Here is an 18,149-nt window from a genome sequence, read left to right as displayed (position 1 = left end):
TTTATTAACCCATTCAAGCCTCACAATAGCCCTATGAGGCTGGTACTGTTATCACCCACTGTTTACAAATGAAGAAATTAAGGTTAAGATACTTAACCCTAGGTGACTGCTTGTAAGTGGTAAAGCCTGGATAACCCAGTTATGTCTCTGCTCCAAAGCATGTGTATCCAACCATTGTGCAACACTGCCTCTCTTCTAACACCATATGACTGTCTGGAGAGTTTGGCAGAGGGGCTCTGGAATCGGATGGTATATAAGACTAGATGACTTCTCAGGATCCTTCTACAACAAGAAGGCTATGACTTAGGGACGATACTGTTTTATTTCCGAAGAGAGAGAAGGATTAAGGGAAGTAGAACCCCACATAGAACCCAAATCTGAAACCTGAACTAAAGTTTTTTCTTAGCAGTGTTTTCCTGAGTCTTAGTGGTTGGTTTCATTTGTGTGCCTGTGGACGTGTGGATGTGCAAGATGCCTCCAAGTTTGGAATAAAGATAGCTTGGAATGTTGAACAAATTCCTTCATATAGGGTTGAATTACAATTTTGTTCATCGCAAATAATTTTTTTCTCTCCTTAAAACCTAGGCTTAGTGACCTGTACTTCAGTTGTACCTTTCACATAGATTTGGATATTTCCAAAGATTTAAGAATAGAATAAATTCTGCTGTGCATATAGGTCATAATTGCCCAGGCTCCAGATACATTCTCAGAGAAGTCAAGAGTTCAGGAAGCAGAGTGTATGTCAGGTGTTAATTATATCCTTAAGTGACTGCTGAAAGTCGGCCACTGCTCCAATATCAAAATAAGAGCCTCACAGTATCACACAGAAAGACAAAAGTGTTGGATTTGTGTGTGTACATGATTTTTATAAAATAATTATTGGAAAATAAATATAGAGAAGGACTCTGAGTTTCTGAATTGACTCCAAAAATGATTTTACTTTGCTGACAGGTTTTATATATGCATCTGCCTTATTTAAACTACACCCAAGAGCCTGGCCGGTGTGGCTCAGTGGATTGAGTGTTGTCCCATGGACTTAGAGGTCCTGGTTCAATTCCTGGTCAGGGCACATGCCCGGGTTTCTGGATCAATTCCCTGTAGGGGGCATGCAGCAGGCAGCCAATCGATATTTCTCTCTGTCTCTCCCTTCCTCTCTCTCTAAAAAAATCAATAAAAACATATTTAAAATAAAAATAAAATAAAATACACCCAAGAGATTTCATTTATATGTGGACTCTAAAAAAAACACAAATGAACAAACAAAACAGAAACAAACTCATAGATATAGAGAATATTTTGATGGTTGCCAGATGGGAGGGGTGTGGGGGATGGATGAAGAAGGGGAAGGATGAAGAAGTATAAATTGGGCCCTGGCTGGGTAGCTCAGTTGGTTGTAGCATCATCCTGTACACCTGTGGGTTCGATTCCTAATCAGGGCACATACCTAGATTGCAGGTTCAATCCCTGGTTGTGGTGCATATGAGAGGCATCAGTGAATGTTTCTCTCTCTCCCCCTTCTCTAAAATGAATAAAAATATATCCTTAGTTGAGAATTAAAAAAAGGTACAGCCCTGGCCAGTTTGGTTCAGCGGTTAGAGCGTCGGACTGCAGACCAGAAAGTCCTGGGCTCAGTTTCTGCTAGGGGTATGTACCTTGGTTGTAGTTTGTCCCCGGTCCCGGTTGGGGTTGTGTGGGTGGCAACGACTCAATGTGTCTCTTGCATCAACGTTTCTCTCTTTCTCCCTCCTGCTCTATCTGAAGATAAATGCAAATATGTCCTCTGGTGAAGATTAAAAAAAAAAAAAAAGGCCCTGGCCAGTTTGGCTCAGCGGTTGGAGTGTCCGCCTGCGGTCCGGAGAGACCCGGGTTCGGTTCCCACTAAGGGCATGTACCTCGGTTGCAGTTTGTCCCTGGCCCTGGTTGGTCGTGCGGGTGGCAGCCACTCGATGTGTCCCTTCACCTCGATGTTTTCCTCTCTCTCTCTTCCTCTCTCTCCCTCCCACTCTATCTGTACAAAAAATGGAAAAATGTCCTCGGGTGAGGATTAAAAAAAAAAAAAAAAAGAAAGTACAAATTGGTAGTAACAAGATAGTCATGGGCAAGTAAAGTATAGTATAGGGAGTATAGTCAATAATATTGTAATAACTACAGGGTGGGACAAAAGGTTTACAGTTCATATGGAAAAATAATTATTAATAAACAATAATACAAGAATAAATTATCTGTTTTACATATTCACAACTGTAAAGCTACTTTTGTCCCACCCTGTATGTATGGTGTCAGATGGGTACTAAATTTATCAGGGTGATCACGTCATAAGTTATAGAAATATCTAATCACTATGTTATTAAAAAAAAGTTCATGCCATAGGAATTCATTTTTATAAAACAGTAGACAAAGCAAACTGATTTCTAGGGACAGAAAGCAGATCAGAATGTTTGGGCATGGTGAAATGGGGGTGGGAGGGAGGGAGAAGTGGGAATGATTACAGAGGCCACTAGGAGTCTTTTGGGGGTGATGGATATGTTCATTATCTTAACTGGTGATGGTTGCAGATATGTATACATATATGAAAACATCAAATTGTACACTTTAAATATGTGCAGTTTATTGTATGTCAGTTATACCTCAGTAAAGGCATTTAAAATTTAAAAAAAAAGAGAGAGAGAATGGGATAGTATAAAATAAAATACACCCAAGAAACCCTTTGGCAGTGATTGGGTGCATATATCAAGTGTCAAAAAGATAACCACATTAGATCCAAAAACTAAATTACCTGTTGAAAGAGGAACAAATTAGCCCTGAGGGGACTATATCACAGGTAATTTTTAAAGATACTCAAAAAGAAAAAGGGTTTTATTTATTTAGATATTTTACATTTGATAAAATATTTCCATGAACTTCATGTGATTTTTTAAAAAAATTATATGAGACAAATATTTTTTAAAAATACATTATTACACTGAGCTATGATTGTCTTTACCTGGCATACAAGGCGTTCAGGATATATTTATGGCACATTTAAAAGATGAGCAAACTGTTGCTCAGCCATGACTTGCTAAAAGACAGAGTCACACAACTAATAAGTAGTGCAGCTAGGACTGGATGCCAGGTCTCCTATAGCCAAGCCAAGATTAAACCAGCTGCTGCTTTGGCAACTTTCTTCAATTATTCATTTTTGTGTTATATCAGCTGGGTTATATTGCAACCAACAGAAACCAACTCTGACTGATTTAGCACAAACGGAAGTGAATGGAAAGATGGAGGCTAAAGCTAAAATACAGAAAAGCTAGAACACCTACCCTGAGCAAGGCCAGAAACCAGGAGAGTGTCAGGAATCTGGGTTGGAAAAACAAAACAAAACAAGGGAAAGCTCCTGGGCTCCGTGGCCAGGATGGTTATGTGTACTTCAAAATGGGTCACCCTTGCCCTGGACGGTTTGGCCCAGCGGTTAGAGCGTTGGCCTGTGGACCAATGAGTCAAAGGTTCAATTCCAGGCAAGGGCATGTACCTCGGTTGCGGTTGGCCCTGGCCCTGGTTGGAGTCTTGCTGAAGGCAACCAGTTGATGTGTCTCTTTCACATCGATGTTTCTCTCTCCTTCTCTTCCTCTCCCTCCCACTCTATCTGAACAAAATCGAAAAATATCCTTGGGTGAGGATTTAAAAAATAATAATAAAACAAAATGGGTCATCCTTGAAAGGCTGTAGTCACCATTCAGTCACAGGTTAAGAATCTCTTGGGCATATAAATCAGGAGCCAACCACTGGTCAAGGGCCTCTTAATTGACAGTCACCAAAAAAGAAAAAAAAAGCATGGAGCAAGGGAAAATGGTTTCTCAAAGAAAATCAGTACCAAAAGGGAGGTGAGGTGAGGTATTGCTAGGCGTAAAAGAGCAAATGTCATGGATAAGAGAACCATATTTTTCTAACTGGAAAGTGGGGTACTTGGTCTGAATACTTCCCAGAATTTTGAAAATGGGGGACATCGAAAGCCTTGCCCAACGTCAGAGGCTCCCAGTCATGTATTTGGCACCATTCTAGTATATGTGAAAGGTACCTGCTCAGAATTATCCAGGCCGACAGCTAGCCTTGCCTTTCCCCAAATTTGGATGTAGTCGTTACCTTTTTACCGGTCAGGTTTTATGCTTAGGTGGGTACCAGATTCCATGTTCAGGTACCGAATTGGAAGTCAGGAGAGATGGGAATTGTATTCTTTGATGAATCCATATGGGGATAATCTTGATGAATGCATCTCAGAAAGCTCAAGTACTCAAACTGTTCATACTAAACTGACAGACTTTACCAAACCCTTCCCTGACTAGGCATGTGGCACTAAATAGCATAATCAAGGGCTTTTACATGTGTGAAGGTTTACATATGTGTTTAGTTTGATAAAACTTTATGTGACTTCAACCTAAGTTTACTCGGTTTTTGTCTTAGATTCATTGACTCAATTGACCACCCCATAACCCAAATCCTTTTCTTTTAAACCTTTTTTTAAAAAAAGAATAGTTTATTGATTTTTAGATAGGGGAAAGAGGAAGGGAGAGAGGGAGAGAGAGAGAGAAACATCAGTGTGAGAGTTTAACATTGATTGGCCGGCTCCTGCACCCCCCCCTCCCCACACTGGGGATTGTGCTGGAAACCAGGCATGTGCCCTAACCAGGAATTGAACTGGCAGCCTTTCAGTGCATGGAATGATGCCCAACCAACTGAGCTACACCAGCCAGGGCTTCTTTCACTTTATTGAAATATGCTTGACATGCAATAAAGTGTGCCCACTTTAAGTATATGGTTCTGTGAGTTTTGACAAAAGAATATGCCTGTGTAACCATGACTACAAACCAGTTACAAAGTATTTCTGTCACCACCTCCTGAAAAAACAACCTTCATGGCCGTACAAGCCACCTTCCCCCATCCAGATTAAACAGTGATACAATTTTTGTCACTTTAGATTAGTTTTGCTTCTTTTTTAGAAATTCATATTAAATGGAATCACACTCTGGGTTCACTTTCCTGTTTAGCTTCTTTCAGTCAACATAAGGTTTTTGAGATTCACTCATGTTGTTATATGTATCAATAGTTTGTATTACTGAGAAGTAGCCTATGATAAGATTATACCACACTTTGTTTATCTGTTTACCTGTTAATGGATATTTGCATTGTTTCTGGTTTTAGGCTACCATGAATAAAGCTGCTGTGGACATTTGTCTGCCAGTCTTTTTGTGTGCATGTGTTTTCATTTCTCTCCTGTAAATACCTAGGAATGAAATGTTTGGGTCATATGGTAAATTTATGGTTAACTTTATAAGACACTGCCAACTATTTTCCAAAGTAGTTGTGCCATTTTATACTCACCATCAATGTATGAGAGTTCCAGTTGCTTTACAAGGGATTACGTCTTTTTAATTTTTCCTTTTATAGAGGGTATGAAAAGAGGAGTATCTTATTGTGATTTTACTATCCATTTCCTTGATGAATAATGATATTGAACATCTTTTCATATGCTAAATGGCCATCCATTTATTTTCTTATATGAAGTGTCTATTCAAATCTTTTGCCTATTTTTTTTTTTTTTTTTTTGGTACGTGCCCCTAGCAGGAACTGAACCTGGAACTCTCTGGTCTGCAGGCCAATGCTCCAACCGCTGAACCAAACTAGCCAGGGCTCTTTTGCCTATTTTTTTTTTTTATATCTTTAAGTTGAATGTAGAATGTATTACAGATGTTCCTCATTTTGCCCCCATTGACCTCCTCCTCCCCACTCCCACCCTCTACCCGCCTTTTCCCACACTATTGTGTGTCCATTGGTTATGTATGTAAGTTCTTTGGTTTATTTCTTCCCACCCCCCAACCCCTTTCCCTTTGAGGTTTGTCAGTCTAGCAATGAATTTGTACTTCTTAATCCCTTCACCTTTTTCACCCATTCCCCCCAACCCCCTTCCCATCTGGCAACCAACAAAATGTTCTCTGTATCTATGAGAATGTTTCTGTTCTGGGTGTTCATTTTGTTTGTAGATTCCATTGTTGATAGATATGTATTCATTGCCATTTTGTTTGTTCATATATTTTATCTTTTTTTTCTAAAAAGGCCCTTTATCATTTCATATAATAACAGTTTGGTGGTGATGAACTCCTTTAGCTTTTTCTTGTCTGGGAAACTCTTTATATGGCCATCGATTCAAAATGACAGCTTTGCAGGATAAAGTAATCTTGGTTGTAGGTTCTTGCTTTTCATCACTCTGAATATTTCTTGCCACTCCCTTCTGGCCTGCAAAGTTTCTTTTGAGAAATCAGCTGGCAGCCTTATGGGAACTCCCTTGTAGGTAACTTGCTGCCTTTCTCTTGCTGCTTTTAAGATTCTCTCTTTGTCTTGAACCTTTTGCATTTTGATGGTGATGTGTCTTGGTGTGGACCTCTTGGGGTTCATCTTGTTTGGGACTCTCTGTGCTTCCTGAACTTGTATGTCTGTTTCCTTCACCAAGTTAGGAAAGTTTTCTGCCATTATTGTTTCAAACAGGTTTTCAATTTCTTGTTCTCTCTCTTCTCCTTCTGGCATTCCCAAGATACAAATGTTGGCACGCTTGAAGTTGTCCCAGAGGCTCCTTACACTATCCTCATTTGTTTTGGATTCTTTCTTCTTTTTGCTCTTCTGATTGGGCGTTTTTTGCTTCCTTATATTCCAAATCTATGGTTTGCTTCTTGGATTTACGTACTCTACTATTGAATCTGTGTAAATTATACTTTATTTCAATTAATGCCTCCTTCATTTCTGACTGTGCATCCATCATTTCTGACTGGTCCTTTTTTATGCTCTTGATGCCCTCCCTAAGTTCACTGAGGTTCTCACTAAGTTCATTCAGCATCCTTATAAGCAGTATTTTGAACTCAGCATCTGTTAGGTTGCTTATCTCCATTTCGTTTAGTTCTTTTCTTGGGGTTTTGTTCTGTTCTTTCATTTGGGACCTGTTTCTTTGTCTTCTCATTTTGGCTGCCTCCCTCTGTTTGTTTCTGTGTATTACTTAACGAGCGGTATGGGGCTAGCTGAGACCAGATGCTGCTTGTTTGAAAGAATTTAGGAAAAACCTGAAACAGGACCCAATACAGGCCAATCCTATGGTTAAGCAAGTGGCAACAGCTTGGGTGGGCCTGAAAGTTGGGTGGGGCGGGGCTACCAGTGTGAGCCAGGTTGCTGGAGTCCCAGATATGGCGGCTTTCTGCCGCCCCTGGGAAGGGCTCACCAAAGGAACAAAGGCCTCTGACAGCACATTTGTCCAGGAGAAAGCCCCCTCTCCAGCCCTCGCTCCAGTGCCAAACAGCTCAGTTCTTCCCTGTATGTCTCTGGTACCCCTGGAGCTGCCGCCCCTCCAAGCTTAGAGGGAGTGAGTCCGATAAGTCCTTGCGCGGGCCCTTTAAGGAGCTGCCTGGGGCTCCAGCCGCCTCAGCCTCCCTGAGCCTCAGTTCCTGCTGGTTTTTCCAGCCAGAAGTTATGGGGACTTCTCTTCCTGGCACTGGAACCCTGAGTGGGGCACCTGGTGTGGGACAGGGACCCCTCAGTCCTCAGGGAGGACCTGCCTAGCCGAGGTGTCCTCCTGATTTTTATCTGCCACATGTGGGTGTGGGACCAGCCCATCCGCCCCTCCTACCAGTCTGGATGTTGCTGCTGCTTTAATTCCGTAGTTGTAGGACTTCCATCCAGCTTGATTTCAGGCGGTTCTGAATGATGGTTGTTCTATAGTTTAGTTGTAACTTTGATGTGGTTGTGGGAGGACGCAATACCGCATTTACCTACCTGCTATCTTGACTGGAAGTCCTCTTTTGCCTATTTTTAAATTAAGCTGTCTTACTATTGAATTAAAGAACTTTTATATGTTCTGGAAACAAGTCCTTTGTCAGATTTATGTGTTGTGAAAATTTCTCTACCTCTGTGGCTTGCCTTTTTCATTTTCTTAACACTATCCTTTGTAGGGAAATCTTTAAATTTTGATGAAGTTCAAATTATCAAATTTTCCTTTTATGGTTTGTACATTCAGTAAATTGTCATAAAAATCTTTGAATATCCTAAGGTCTTGAAGATTTTGGGGGGGGATATTTTCTTTTTGAAGTTTTATAGTTTTAGGCTTATGAACCATTTCAAGGTAACATATTTCAAGGTTCATATTTTCTCATATGTATATCCAATTCCAACACCATTTGTTGAAAAAGACTACCTTTTTCTCCATTGAATTGCTTTGGCACCCTTGTTGAAAATCAATTAACCATACATTTATGAGTCTATTTATGAAGTTTTATTCATTTTTAAAAGTTGAGATATAATTTACATGCCATACAATTAATTTTTAAATGTGTATAATTTATCGGGTTTTAATATATTCACAAGGCTATGAAACTATCTCCAGTATTTAATTCTAGAAGATTTTCATCACCCTAAAAAGAAATCCCATACGCATTAGCAGTATCTCCCTATATCTCCCTATGTCTACCTTCTCTTAGCTCTTGACAACCACTGATCTTTCTGTTTCTATGAATTTGCCAATTTTGGACATTTCATATCAATGGAATCCTATAACATGTGGCTTTTGGGGTTCTGGCTTTTTTCACTTAATATAATGTTTTCAAGATTTACCCATGTTGTAGCATGTATCAGTACTTCATTCCTTTTTACTGGACTATTCTTTTCCATTGATCTATTTGTCTACTCTTAGCCAATACCACACTGTTCTGATTATTGAGGCTAAATTTTGAAATTAGACAGTGTTAGTCCTGCAACTTTGTTTTTTTTTTTTTTCTTTCAAAATTGTTTTGGCTATTTTAGGTTCTTTGAATTTCCATATGCATTTTTTATTAGCTTATCAGTACCTGCAAAATGCCAGTTGGGATGGTGATTGGAATTAGGTTGAAATAACACCTTAATAATATGGAGTCTATTACTCTATGAACTAGCTATCTCCACTTAAATATTCTTCCATTTATTTCAGCAATATTTTTTAATTTCAGTATTTTTTTAGTTTCTTGTACTTATTTTGTTAAATTTAATCTCATTTATTTTGGTTTCTTTATGCTATTATAAATGATATTTTGTAAAATTTTTATTTTCTAGCATATAGAAATATGATTGATTTTGGGGTATTACCTTTGCATCCTGAAACCTTGCTAAATTAACTTATCAATTCTAGTAGTTTTCTGGAGCATTTCTCAGGCATTGTTATATGTACAATATATCATGTTGCCTGTAAACATAAAAAATCTGTATGCCTTTTATTTCTTTTTCTTGCTGCATTGTTCTAACTAGGACCTCCAATCAAAATGTTGGATATAAGTCATGAGAGAGGGCATCATTACCTTTCTAGGGGAAGAATGTTGACCATTAAGTATAATGTTAACTGCAACTTCTCATAGATGTTCTTTTTGGGGAGTTGAGGACATTTTCTTCTAGTTCTAGTTGACTGAAAGATTTTCAGTCACATGCTTTTTCTGCATATACTAAAGTGAGCTTCCCTCCCCCCTTCTATTGTATTAATGCAGTGAATTACAGTGATTGTGTTTTTTCTAATGTTAAACCAACCTTGTGGTCCTGAGATGTTTATCCCACCCATTGGTCCTGGTGTATTAGCTTAATCTTATTGCTTTGGTAATGCTTTCTTAAGGATTTTGTAATTTTCTTTTCTTGTAATGTCTTTGCCTGATTTTGGTATCAGGACAAAGCTGGCCTCATGAAATGAATATGGGAAGTGTTCCCTCCGCTGCTTTCTGAAAGAGTTTGCAAAAAGTACCTTGTGTCTTTTAGTTTGATTTGCATATACTATGTACATTAGTAAACATTTTACTAGATGACAGTGGAAAAGGAAAGAGAAATGCAGGCATGTAGGACCAAATCAATTTGTCATTTCAAAGGAGACTGAGCCAGTCTTTAGCCCACTGCTGCCTCTAGAGACAGTGAACTAAATTGGAAACCTACCAGGTCTCTCATGCCACATATAGAGAGTGGAGGCTTTTTGACAAGCACCTACTGTGTGACAAATACCACTAGAAAAATATCTGATTGGTTTCCAAAGCAAATGAGCCTGCCAGGACAAAACCAAATATTTCACACACTTACAAGTTTTGCTGTGAGCTAAGTCAAAGGAAAGAGAAACAAAAATCATAGATTGGACTCTTCATTGATCTCACTAGTGAGATGAAGGCACATAAAATGTTAATTGACAATTTTTTAAAAATAGAGAAGCTGTTTTTCAGGTCAGCTGCTTAAGAGAAAAGACAGCCAGATCAAAAATTCAAAGGTGGGTACTCTGAGAAGGGAGAGATAAGGATAGATCCATACAATCAAGAAAGGCTTCCTACAGGAAGAGAGATTTTGGCTGGGCCACTAAGGACTGGCAGGATTAGGATTTAGAGAACCAGAGAGTTTCTGGGTTGGGGTTTGGGAGGGTTTTGGGGGTTTGTTAGGCCAAGCCTTCTTGGCAGGAAATCAGAAGCATGTGTTGGTAGGGAGTAAAATCAGGTTAAGTGCTCTTAGGTCTCCACTGCTCCTGGGAAATTTCTTAGGTAGATGTACCTGTGAAGACATTGCCTGCTCTTGTGTTTCTATCTCTGAGTCGACTATTGAGTGCAGGGACTATATTTACTACCTGCGATTGCCCATTACTGGGTACAATATCTGGTGTGTAGTAGGTGCCCAGTTACCATTGAATGAATGAGTGGATAGAGAGGCTCATATTACTGTCCACATAAAAGACCTAGGGTACAGATGCCTCATGGAGTTGACCTTGCTTTTAGAGCCACATTCAGCAGGTCCCTTAGAGAAAACCCAATGTTTCACTCTAAACTCATGCTCTTTCTGCTTTACCAGTTGTACTCGATTCTGGCTACATATTAGGATAACCCCGGGTGTTTGAACACAGATGCCTGAGTCCCATCTCAGACTGATTAAATCAGAATCTCCAGGAGCTGTGCCCAGGATCATATTTTTTTCTTTTTAAAGCTCCCCAGATGATTCTAAAGTCAGCCCTGATTGAGAACCACTATGCTACACTCTTGCTTTTGTTTGAAATAACTAAATGGCCTGTTAAATGTGTCAGCTGTAAATGATTATGTCTGCAGTATACATGCTTATTACACTACATTGTTATTATATCCATGATGATTTCTGCACACACTCTCTCTCTCTCTGATATCTTTTAAATAAAAGACTGTAAGTCTTTTACATCTTTATACACAGGACTAGAAAAACCAAGAACAACATTGGCAAACTGAGTAGAAACAAATTGTGAAATTCGGGGGGTGGTGTTGCAGTGTGGCAAACAGAGCTACTCATAAATTACCCCCACTTAAGTACTGAGTCTGAGAAAGCATTTCAGGGTGACAATTCTTTATTTTGTTCTCTGGCTTTAAAAAAAAAATCTGCACCTGTGTTCAGTCTGCATTTTTCAGCAATTGCCACCTTATAAATTCTATCAAATACATAATTTTATAAGAAATGTAGTATAAAAAGTAACTTGTTTCTAGTGGGAAACCTTAGTAAAGGGTCTAAAGTAAAATAAAGTGTGCACACCAGCGTGCACATGCATTTTGGGAAAGACATAGCTCTAATTAGACACTCAGAGGGGTCTAAAATGTTTAATAATCACTGCCTTTATTCTCAATACCTTCTCTGCACAAAACTCAAGGTCATGTGTGAGCTGGCCTGTCTACTCATCCAGTGCCATCTGCTGCCACTCTCTTCCCCCTAGTTTTTGATGAACCAGCAATACAAATTTGCTTGCAGCATTCAAATGTGCCATATTCTTCACTTTTTTGGGTCTTTGTATGGGCTGTTCTCCTGGCTTGGGGTGACAGCCCTCTCCTCTGTCTGCCTTGTGTCCTCAAGTGTCACAGCTCTTTTTCTTATACTCTGCTCTGGACATCCTCTGCTCCCTCCACTCCCACTGTGCCTTCTAGTATTCTTTGTATTCTGCTGTAACCGTTCCTTTATGGGTCCGTCTCCCCATCTGGACTCGAAGCTCCTTGAGCGGCATGACTATCTTCATTCATGCCCAGCACCTAACATAACATCTGTCATGAAGAATGCACAAATGCAGAGATCCATCGGCTGTAGGACAAATGTGTGGCCTTTTCACTTGTAGGTGCTCTTGATAAAACTACAAAATGGATACAAGAGTCTGTAAATGAAGAATTACTTGCTGTTTCTGAGACCACTTTAACTCCTGGGGCCAAAAACAGCTCCAAGCCAAGCCTGAGCCCTACACTGGTGCTAAATAACAGTTATTTGAAACTGTTGCAGTGGGATTATCAGAAAAAAGAACTTCCAGAGGTGAGTGATTTTTTCTTCAATTTTTCCATTGTTTTTATTCTTAAGTTCTAACTGTGAATCAGCTGGTCTGTGTCGCCTATGGTTTAATGACTTTACTGAAATCAGATAAAAGTGGGAGTTTGGATATAATATTGCTTATTTTACCTTGTTATGATATTGAGCTTCCCTTTCTATTTTTCCATTTTAAATAAATATGCTAGACACTGATAACAGATGAAGTACGTCTTCAAGAACTGAGGGAAAAACTGAATCAGTTGAAAATTATTGCCTGCCTGTCCCTCATTACCAACAATATGTTGGGTGCTATTATAGAAGGCCTCCCTGAGCTTGCAGACAAGTTAAAAAGGATTTCAGCTGTTCTACTTGAAGGCATGAACAAAGAGTAAGTTCCAAGTGTTTTCATCTCCTCCCCCTGTATTAAGGCTCTGCGTGCATTTCAGAGAATGTGAATAACCTTGGACATCTGGATGTGATATTCAGAACTGTGCTTTAGGGAAGCTTATCTCACACCTTCTTTTTCTAGAATTTCATTTAATATCACTGAAGGCTTAGATGTCCTTTCAAAGGAAGGAAGAGGTCTTTTCCATGACAAGTGCCAGGGTGAGTGTAGTATTTCCACTGAGGATGGGTGTGTGCAAAAGCTCTTCTTTGACAGTGCTGTGGAAAAAAACAAACAAAACCCAGAAATCCACCAAGCTCAGTGTTTACAAAGCCCCATCAAAGAAGCTTTCCAGATTAAGTAGCTTTTACACCATCATTTTTCTGTAATGAAATGTTTGCCAACTTTTTCTGATCCACGTGCTATGAGGTCTTTAGAAGTAGTGACCTCTCTGTCCTTTAGGGATGTTACACAAGTTCATTGAAGGTTTTGTTTTTGTGAAATTCATTTCCCAGTATCACACCTTTATCGAACACAAGAATTCCATTGAGATTTTGCATTTAGGTCATCCTGCTGGAAAGTCAGAAAATTCCTAATCTTACTTAGTCCATGACCACATGTTCCCATGGGTTTCATATGGGTTAAGCGCCTCCTGCTGGTTGGTTTCCCTTGTAGGTGTTTTTAGGAATACATACTCTGTTACTCTCATTGAAGGCAGGGAGATGCACCTATTTTCCCATACTCCTGCCTATTACTCAAAGAGTACTTAAATTACTTGATAAAATCCTAGAATATTAAGAGCCAACGGAACCCAATGTTCCCATTTTGAACTGAAGTTCAAGGATTTGCCTTGGGCTGCACAGCAGGGAAAGGGCCTGAGCCCTGGTCCGGCTGTCTCAAGGCCCTGTCCTTTCTACTGATTTTTTTTTTAATCGTTCTGAATATTTTGTAATGTTATAAAACTACTATGAAAGGTACTAGAGAGTAATTGACATAGTCATGATCTGTGAGAATAATCTCTGAACAAACCCAATCTTAAATATTAAAATTATTATTAAGGTTAAACCTACATTGATGTTTTGTTTGTTTTTGTTTTTATTTTTCAATTGCAGTTTACTTTCAGTACTGTTCTATATTGGTTTTATGTGTAGTGATTACTTTACAAAGTGTTCCCCCCAATATTTCCTTTCTACTAATTCTTATGCTAACCTACCAGGCTTCTTTATTTCACACTCAAGGACCCATGACCTGTAATGAAAAGAAACCTCTGGCCCTGGCCGGTTTGGCTCAGCGGTTAGTGTGTCCACCTGCGGTCCGGAGAGACCCGGGTTCAGTTCCCGCTAAGGGCATGTACCTCGGTTGCAGTTTGTCCCCGGCCCTGGTTGGTCGTGCGGGTGGCGACCACTCGATGTGTCCCTTTCACATCGATGTTTCCCTCTCTCTCTCTTCCTCTCTCCCTCCCACTCTGTCTGTGTCCTCGGATGAGGATTAAAAAAGAAAAAAGAAAAGAAACCTCTGTTTTTGCAATTGGTCTTACCTTAGCCTTTCCCCACACAGTATACTCATTATTTTCCAGACCCTTTTTAAACTTGTACTGAACCCCCAGTGCTGCTTAAGTACTAATATAAAGCATATAACAAAGTGGCTACTGAGAGGACAGGTTTTTGGATCTCAGTCTAAATTTTTAAATCCCAGCTCTGCTATTGACTTATGGATGTACCCTTGAACAAGTTCCTGAATCACCCCGAGCCTCACTTCCTCTCTTGAAAAAAGGGAATAATAGTTGTGCCTGTCTCGGAGTTGTGAGAACTCAAGGTGATTCATGTGAAACACTTTTACAGGTGTCTGGCACATAGTAAGTGCTCAAGAAATGTTAGCTTTTAATAACCATTTAGGTTAAATCATTCTCTTTATAGTTGTTCTGCCTATGTGGTTTTATTATGTTGTTTAACCCCCCTCCCCAACCTGTGTTAGGAAATGATTATAGGCAGTTCTCAATTATCTTCATTATGGATGGGGTAATAACATTTATTTTATATATATATATATATATATATATATATATATATATATATGCGCAGGTGATTTCAAATAGTCCGTAGACCCAGATGTCATTTATATTTGGTTTGATGATGCATTTTGAAAACTAGCAAGAATTTTGCCTCATTAATTGTGATGAGGAAATCATGGCTTATACTGAAATTAATTTTTCCTTCAGTCTGAGAACTCATGATTAAAATCAGGAGGAAGTTGTGTAAAAGTCAGAAGGTAAAAATTTTGTCATAAATAATCATGTTGCATAAAAATGTTGGCTTATAGAACCCCAAAGGCAGATGCAGTGTGAATTTATAACAAATTCCAGTCAAGGCAGAACACCAAGGACTTATTTCTTATTGTTGTTAATGATGATAATAATGATAACCAGTCTTTTTCTTTTTCTTCTTCCTATTAAGCATTTACTATGTGCCTGACAATCTGCCAAGGGCTAATATAGTCACAAAGCAAGTTCAGTGTTAGAGTCAGGATTTGAACCCAGGTCTGTGTGACACCACAGCTAATGTTGTAACCACTACATTACATTGCCTCCTGTCATTGGGCCTCTCATCCTTTAATTCCCATTTTGAACAGTTATCTTCAAGACCCTTTCTGTATAGTGAGATGCAGCTTTCAGTCATTCTTCAATAGTGCAGTATTCCTCAATAGTGTAGACCCAACAAGTACACTTTCTAATTACCTCTTTTTTTTTTTTTTTTTGTCTATTAAATAACCAACTGCTAATTATTTTTTACAATTTTCTGAACTCTATATTTGCATTATCGATCAGTTGCTTAAAAGTAGCAATGAGAAGGAGCTTTTTATCTTAGGTCATGATAGGTCAAGAGTTTTAGGTAATTTGCCTTTATGGTATTGATGTCTGAATGTCTTCATTTCTTGTTTTGATTGGTGTTATAGGTTTACTGCTCAGGCATAGATAAAAGGATTGATTTGACCTCATTTTCCAAGCTATTAAAAAAAAAAATCTATGAATGAATCCACTCAGACCAAAGGGTTTATTTTAAGAATAGGTATTTTCCTTCCCTTTCTAATAGCCCTGCATGAAAATGTGATTGCAGACTTATTTTTAGGGGCCACGTTTTCCTGCTGTGCTTTCCTATATAAACACTAGGTACAGAATTGAGCGGTTTTAAGCATGTGAAAATCTGTTGGAAATAAGGGCTGGTGATTGGGAGGAGTTACCATTTTCTAAGTTCATTCTAATACAGGTAATTGTTGTCTATATAAGAAAAAAATGGGTAGCCCTGGCTGGTTTGGTTCAGCGATTAGAGTGTTGGCCCTCAGACCAAAGAGTTACTGTTTGGATTATGGTCAGGGTCACGTATCTCGGTTTTGGTTTGTTCCCGGGCCCTGGTCAGGGTCCTTCAGGAGGCAGCCAATCGATGTGTCTCTCTCACATTGATGTTTCTCTCTCTCTCCCTCCCTCCCACTCTGTCCAAAGATAAATGGAAAAAGTATCCTCAGGTGAGGATAAAAAAAAAAAAAAGAAAGAACAAATAGGTAAATATTTTAAATGAATTGGTATAATAAAAAACAACATCAATAAAACTGAGGGACAAAAACTCTCCCTGATGGGATTTTGTTTTCTGTTTTGTAGGACCTTTAACTTGAAGGACGTCCTGAATTCTGTTGGTGTTCAGACTTGTGGTGAGGTTAACAAGACCCTGATAGAGAGAGGCTTATCCACTTTAAATGCTGAGGTTCAAGCTAACCTTGTAGGTCAATTTTCAAGCATCGAAAAGGAGGACAATCCTATCCGGTCTTTGATTGGTGGGTCTTCATATTTTTATTGTTTTCTTCTTCAATTCCTATTTGCTGGTTTTGACTAATATTAAGCATCAGTCAAAATTTAGTCTTAAATAGGTTACCTGCTTTTTGGGGGGAATAAATGTAGAAAATATGAAGAAAGCATTAATATTTTAAAAGGTTTGGGACGTGCTGCTTCTTCTGTGTGCAGATGTAGGGGAGTGAAGGGTATTTCAGGGCCTTCTGTCTATACTATCCAGCCAATAGATTTTTTTTATGAGGAAAATAACAAAATGCTGCTGGTAATGTTAAAACCAGCTGACAGTATGTTCACAGAAAGCAGACATCAGTTCTGCTGTGAGCTAGCCTCCGCCTGCAGAAGCTCTTTTCTCGGTCAGGCGTAAGGAGACGAAGAGTGCGGGGGCTGTGGACCTGTGGGCGTCATGGGTGGCCTTGTGTTGTACTTGCTACAGAAGTGAATGTCTGGCTGTCAAGCTGTGTTGGTAAGTTGGGGAAACGGAGACTGTATCAATTAGGACATTTTCTGTTACCTGTTGAATGAGAATCTAAACTAGCTTAAGCAAAAGAGAATGCATTTTCTCATGTAACTGAAAAGACCAGAGGTAGGGCTGGCTGCGGTAGCTTAACCAGAGCTCGAACTGTGTCCCCAGCTCTGGCTTCCCCACTTCCAGCCCTCAGCACCGTCTTCCTCTGGGCTGGCTGTCTCCCAGGTCCTCTCTTCCCACACAGCAGGACAGCTTCAGCTCAAGCCTACATCTTCCATGTTTAAAACAAGGAGTCGGCTTCCTTGGTAGCTCATTGGCTCCGGTGGGCCTGACTGTAGGTTATGTCCCCTTCTTGACTCAGTCTTGGTGGCCAGAGGGGAAGAAACATCAGTCCCAAGACATGTGTTCAGTTCCTGGAGCCAGGGTGGTTCACTTTACCTGTAATACCTGGTCTGAGAATAGGGGGTAGATGGTTTTCCCCAAACAAAATCGGGTGCTGTGGTCAAAAGAAGGGGGAGCAGGTGATGTGGGGCACAAACCCAGTGTCTACTATGGAGAGTAAGAAAAATGGGAAGGAAGAAGTGTGTGTAGAATTAGAATATACTAACATTCTGGGACTAATCTGCAAGTTTTTGAAGTACAACATTGACTTCCCTAAGAGTACAAATACTTGCTATTATTTATTTGAGGCTCTTGAATAGTTTCTCTCATCCTTATCCCTGGGGACACAGAACGCTGGAGATCTAGGCCACACAGGCCACTTCAAAGCTCAAGGCTTCAACCCCTCCCCCAGAAAAGAGCAGTCTGGCGTGCAGCACTGCGGGCTGCTGAGAGGGGGCAGTTGATCACAGTAACAAGCACAGCATGACCACAGCCGCCTGCGGCCAAGCCCTCCACTGCATAACCTTCACTGGTGACCAGTCTGTCCACACAGCCATAGTCTCCAGCTGAAGAGCTGACACCAGGGAGACGGTGCTCCTCGGAGGAAGAGGGCCATTCTGCAGTCCCTGCCACCTACCGCTGGTCCCCCACTAGTGTGCATGCCTCATGAGAGTGGGGTACATGTTTGTTCACTGTTGTATCCTTGTACCATGCTGAGCCATAGATGACATTTAGTAAATACTTGTGGGAAGGGTGATAACTTATTTCAAATG

At 39.9% G+C, this 18,149-nt stretch overlaps 1 protein-coding gene across 6 annotated transcripts in view; it reads left to right on the top strand.

Moving 5' to 3' along the window:
• The window catches only part of TCP11L2 (t-complex 11 like 2), a 46,193-nt gene that overhangs the window by 22,889 nt on the left and 5,155 nt on the right, over window positions 1-18,149 (top strand). For all 6 annotated transcript variants that reach the window (XM_036250659.1, XM_036250660.1, XM_036250657.1 and 3 more), the window contains 3 exons: window positions 12,122-12,309; window positions 12,510-12,691; window positions 16,341-16,513. In XM_036250659.1, the coding sequence (XP_036106552.1) occupies window positions 12,122-12,309; window positions 12,510-12,691; window positions 16,341-16,513 (543 nt within the window). The remainder of the gene's footprint in view (window positions 1-12,121; window positions 12,310-12,509; window positions 12,692-16,340; window positions 16,514-18,149) is intronic.

The sequence above is a fragment of the Molossus molossus genome, unplaced genomic scaffold (assembly GCF_014108415.1).
Source record: "Molossus molossus isolate mMolMol1 unplaced genomic scaffold, mMolMol1.p scaffold_m16_p_10, whole genome shotgun sequence".
In the NCBI taxonomy this organism is placed as follows: Eukaryota; Metazoa; Chordata; class Mammalia; order Chiroptera; family Molossidae; genus Molossus; species Molossus molossus.
The sequence above is the reverse complement of the archived record's forward strand: the minus strand, read 5'-3'. Positions and strand labels throughout refer to the sequence as shown.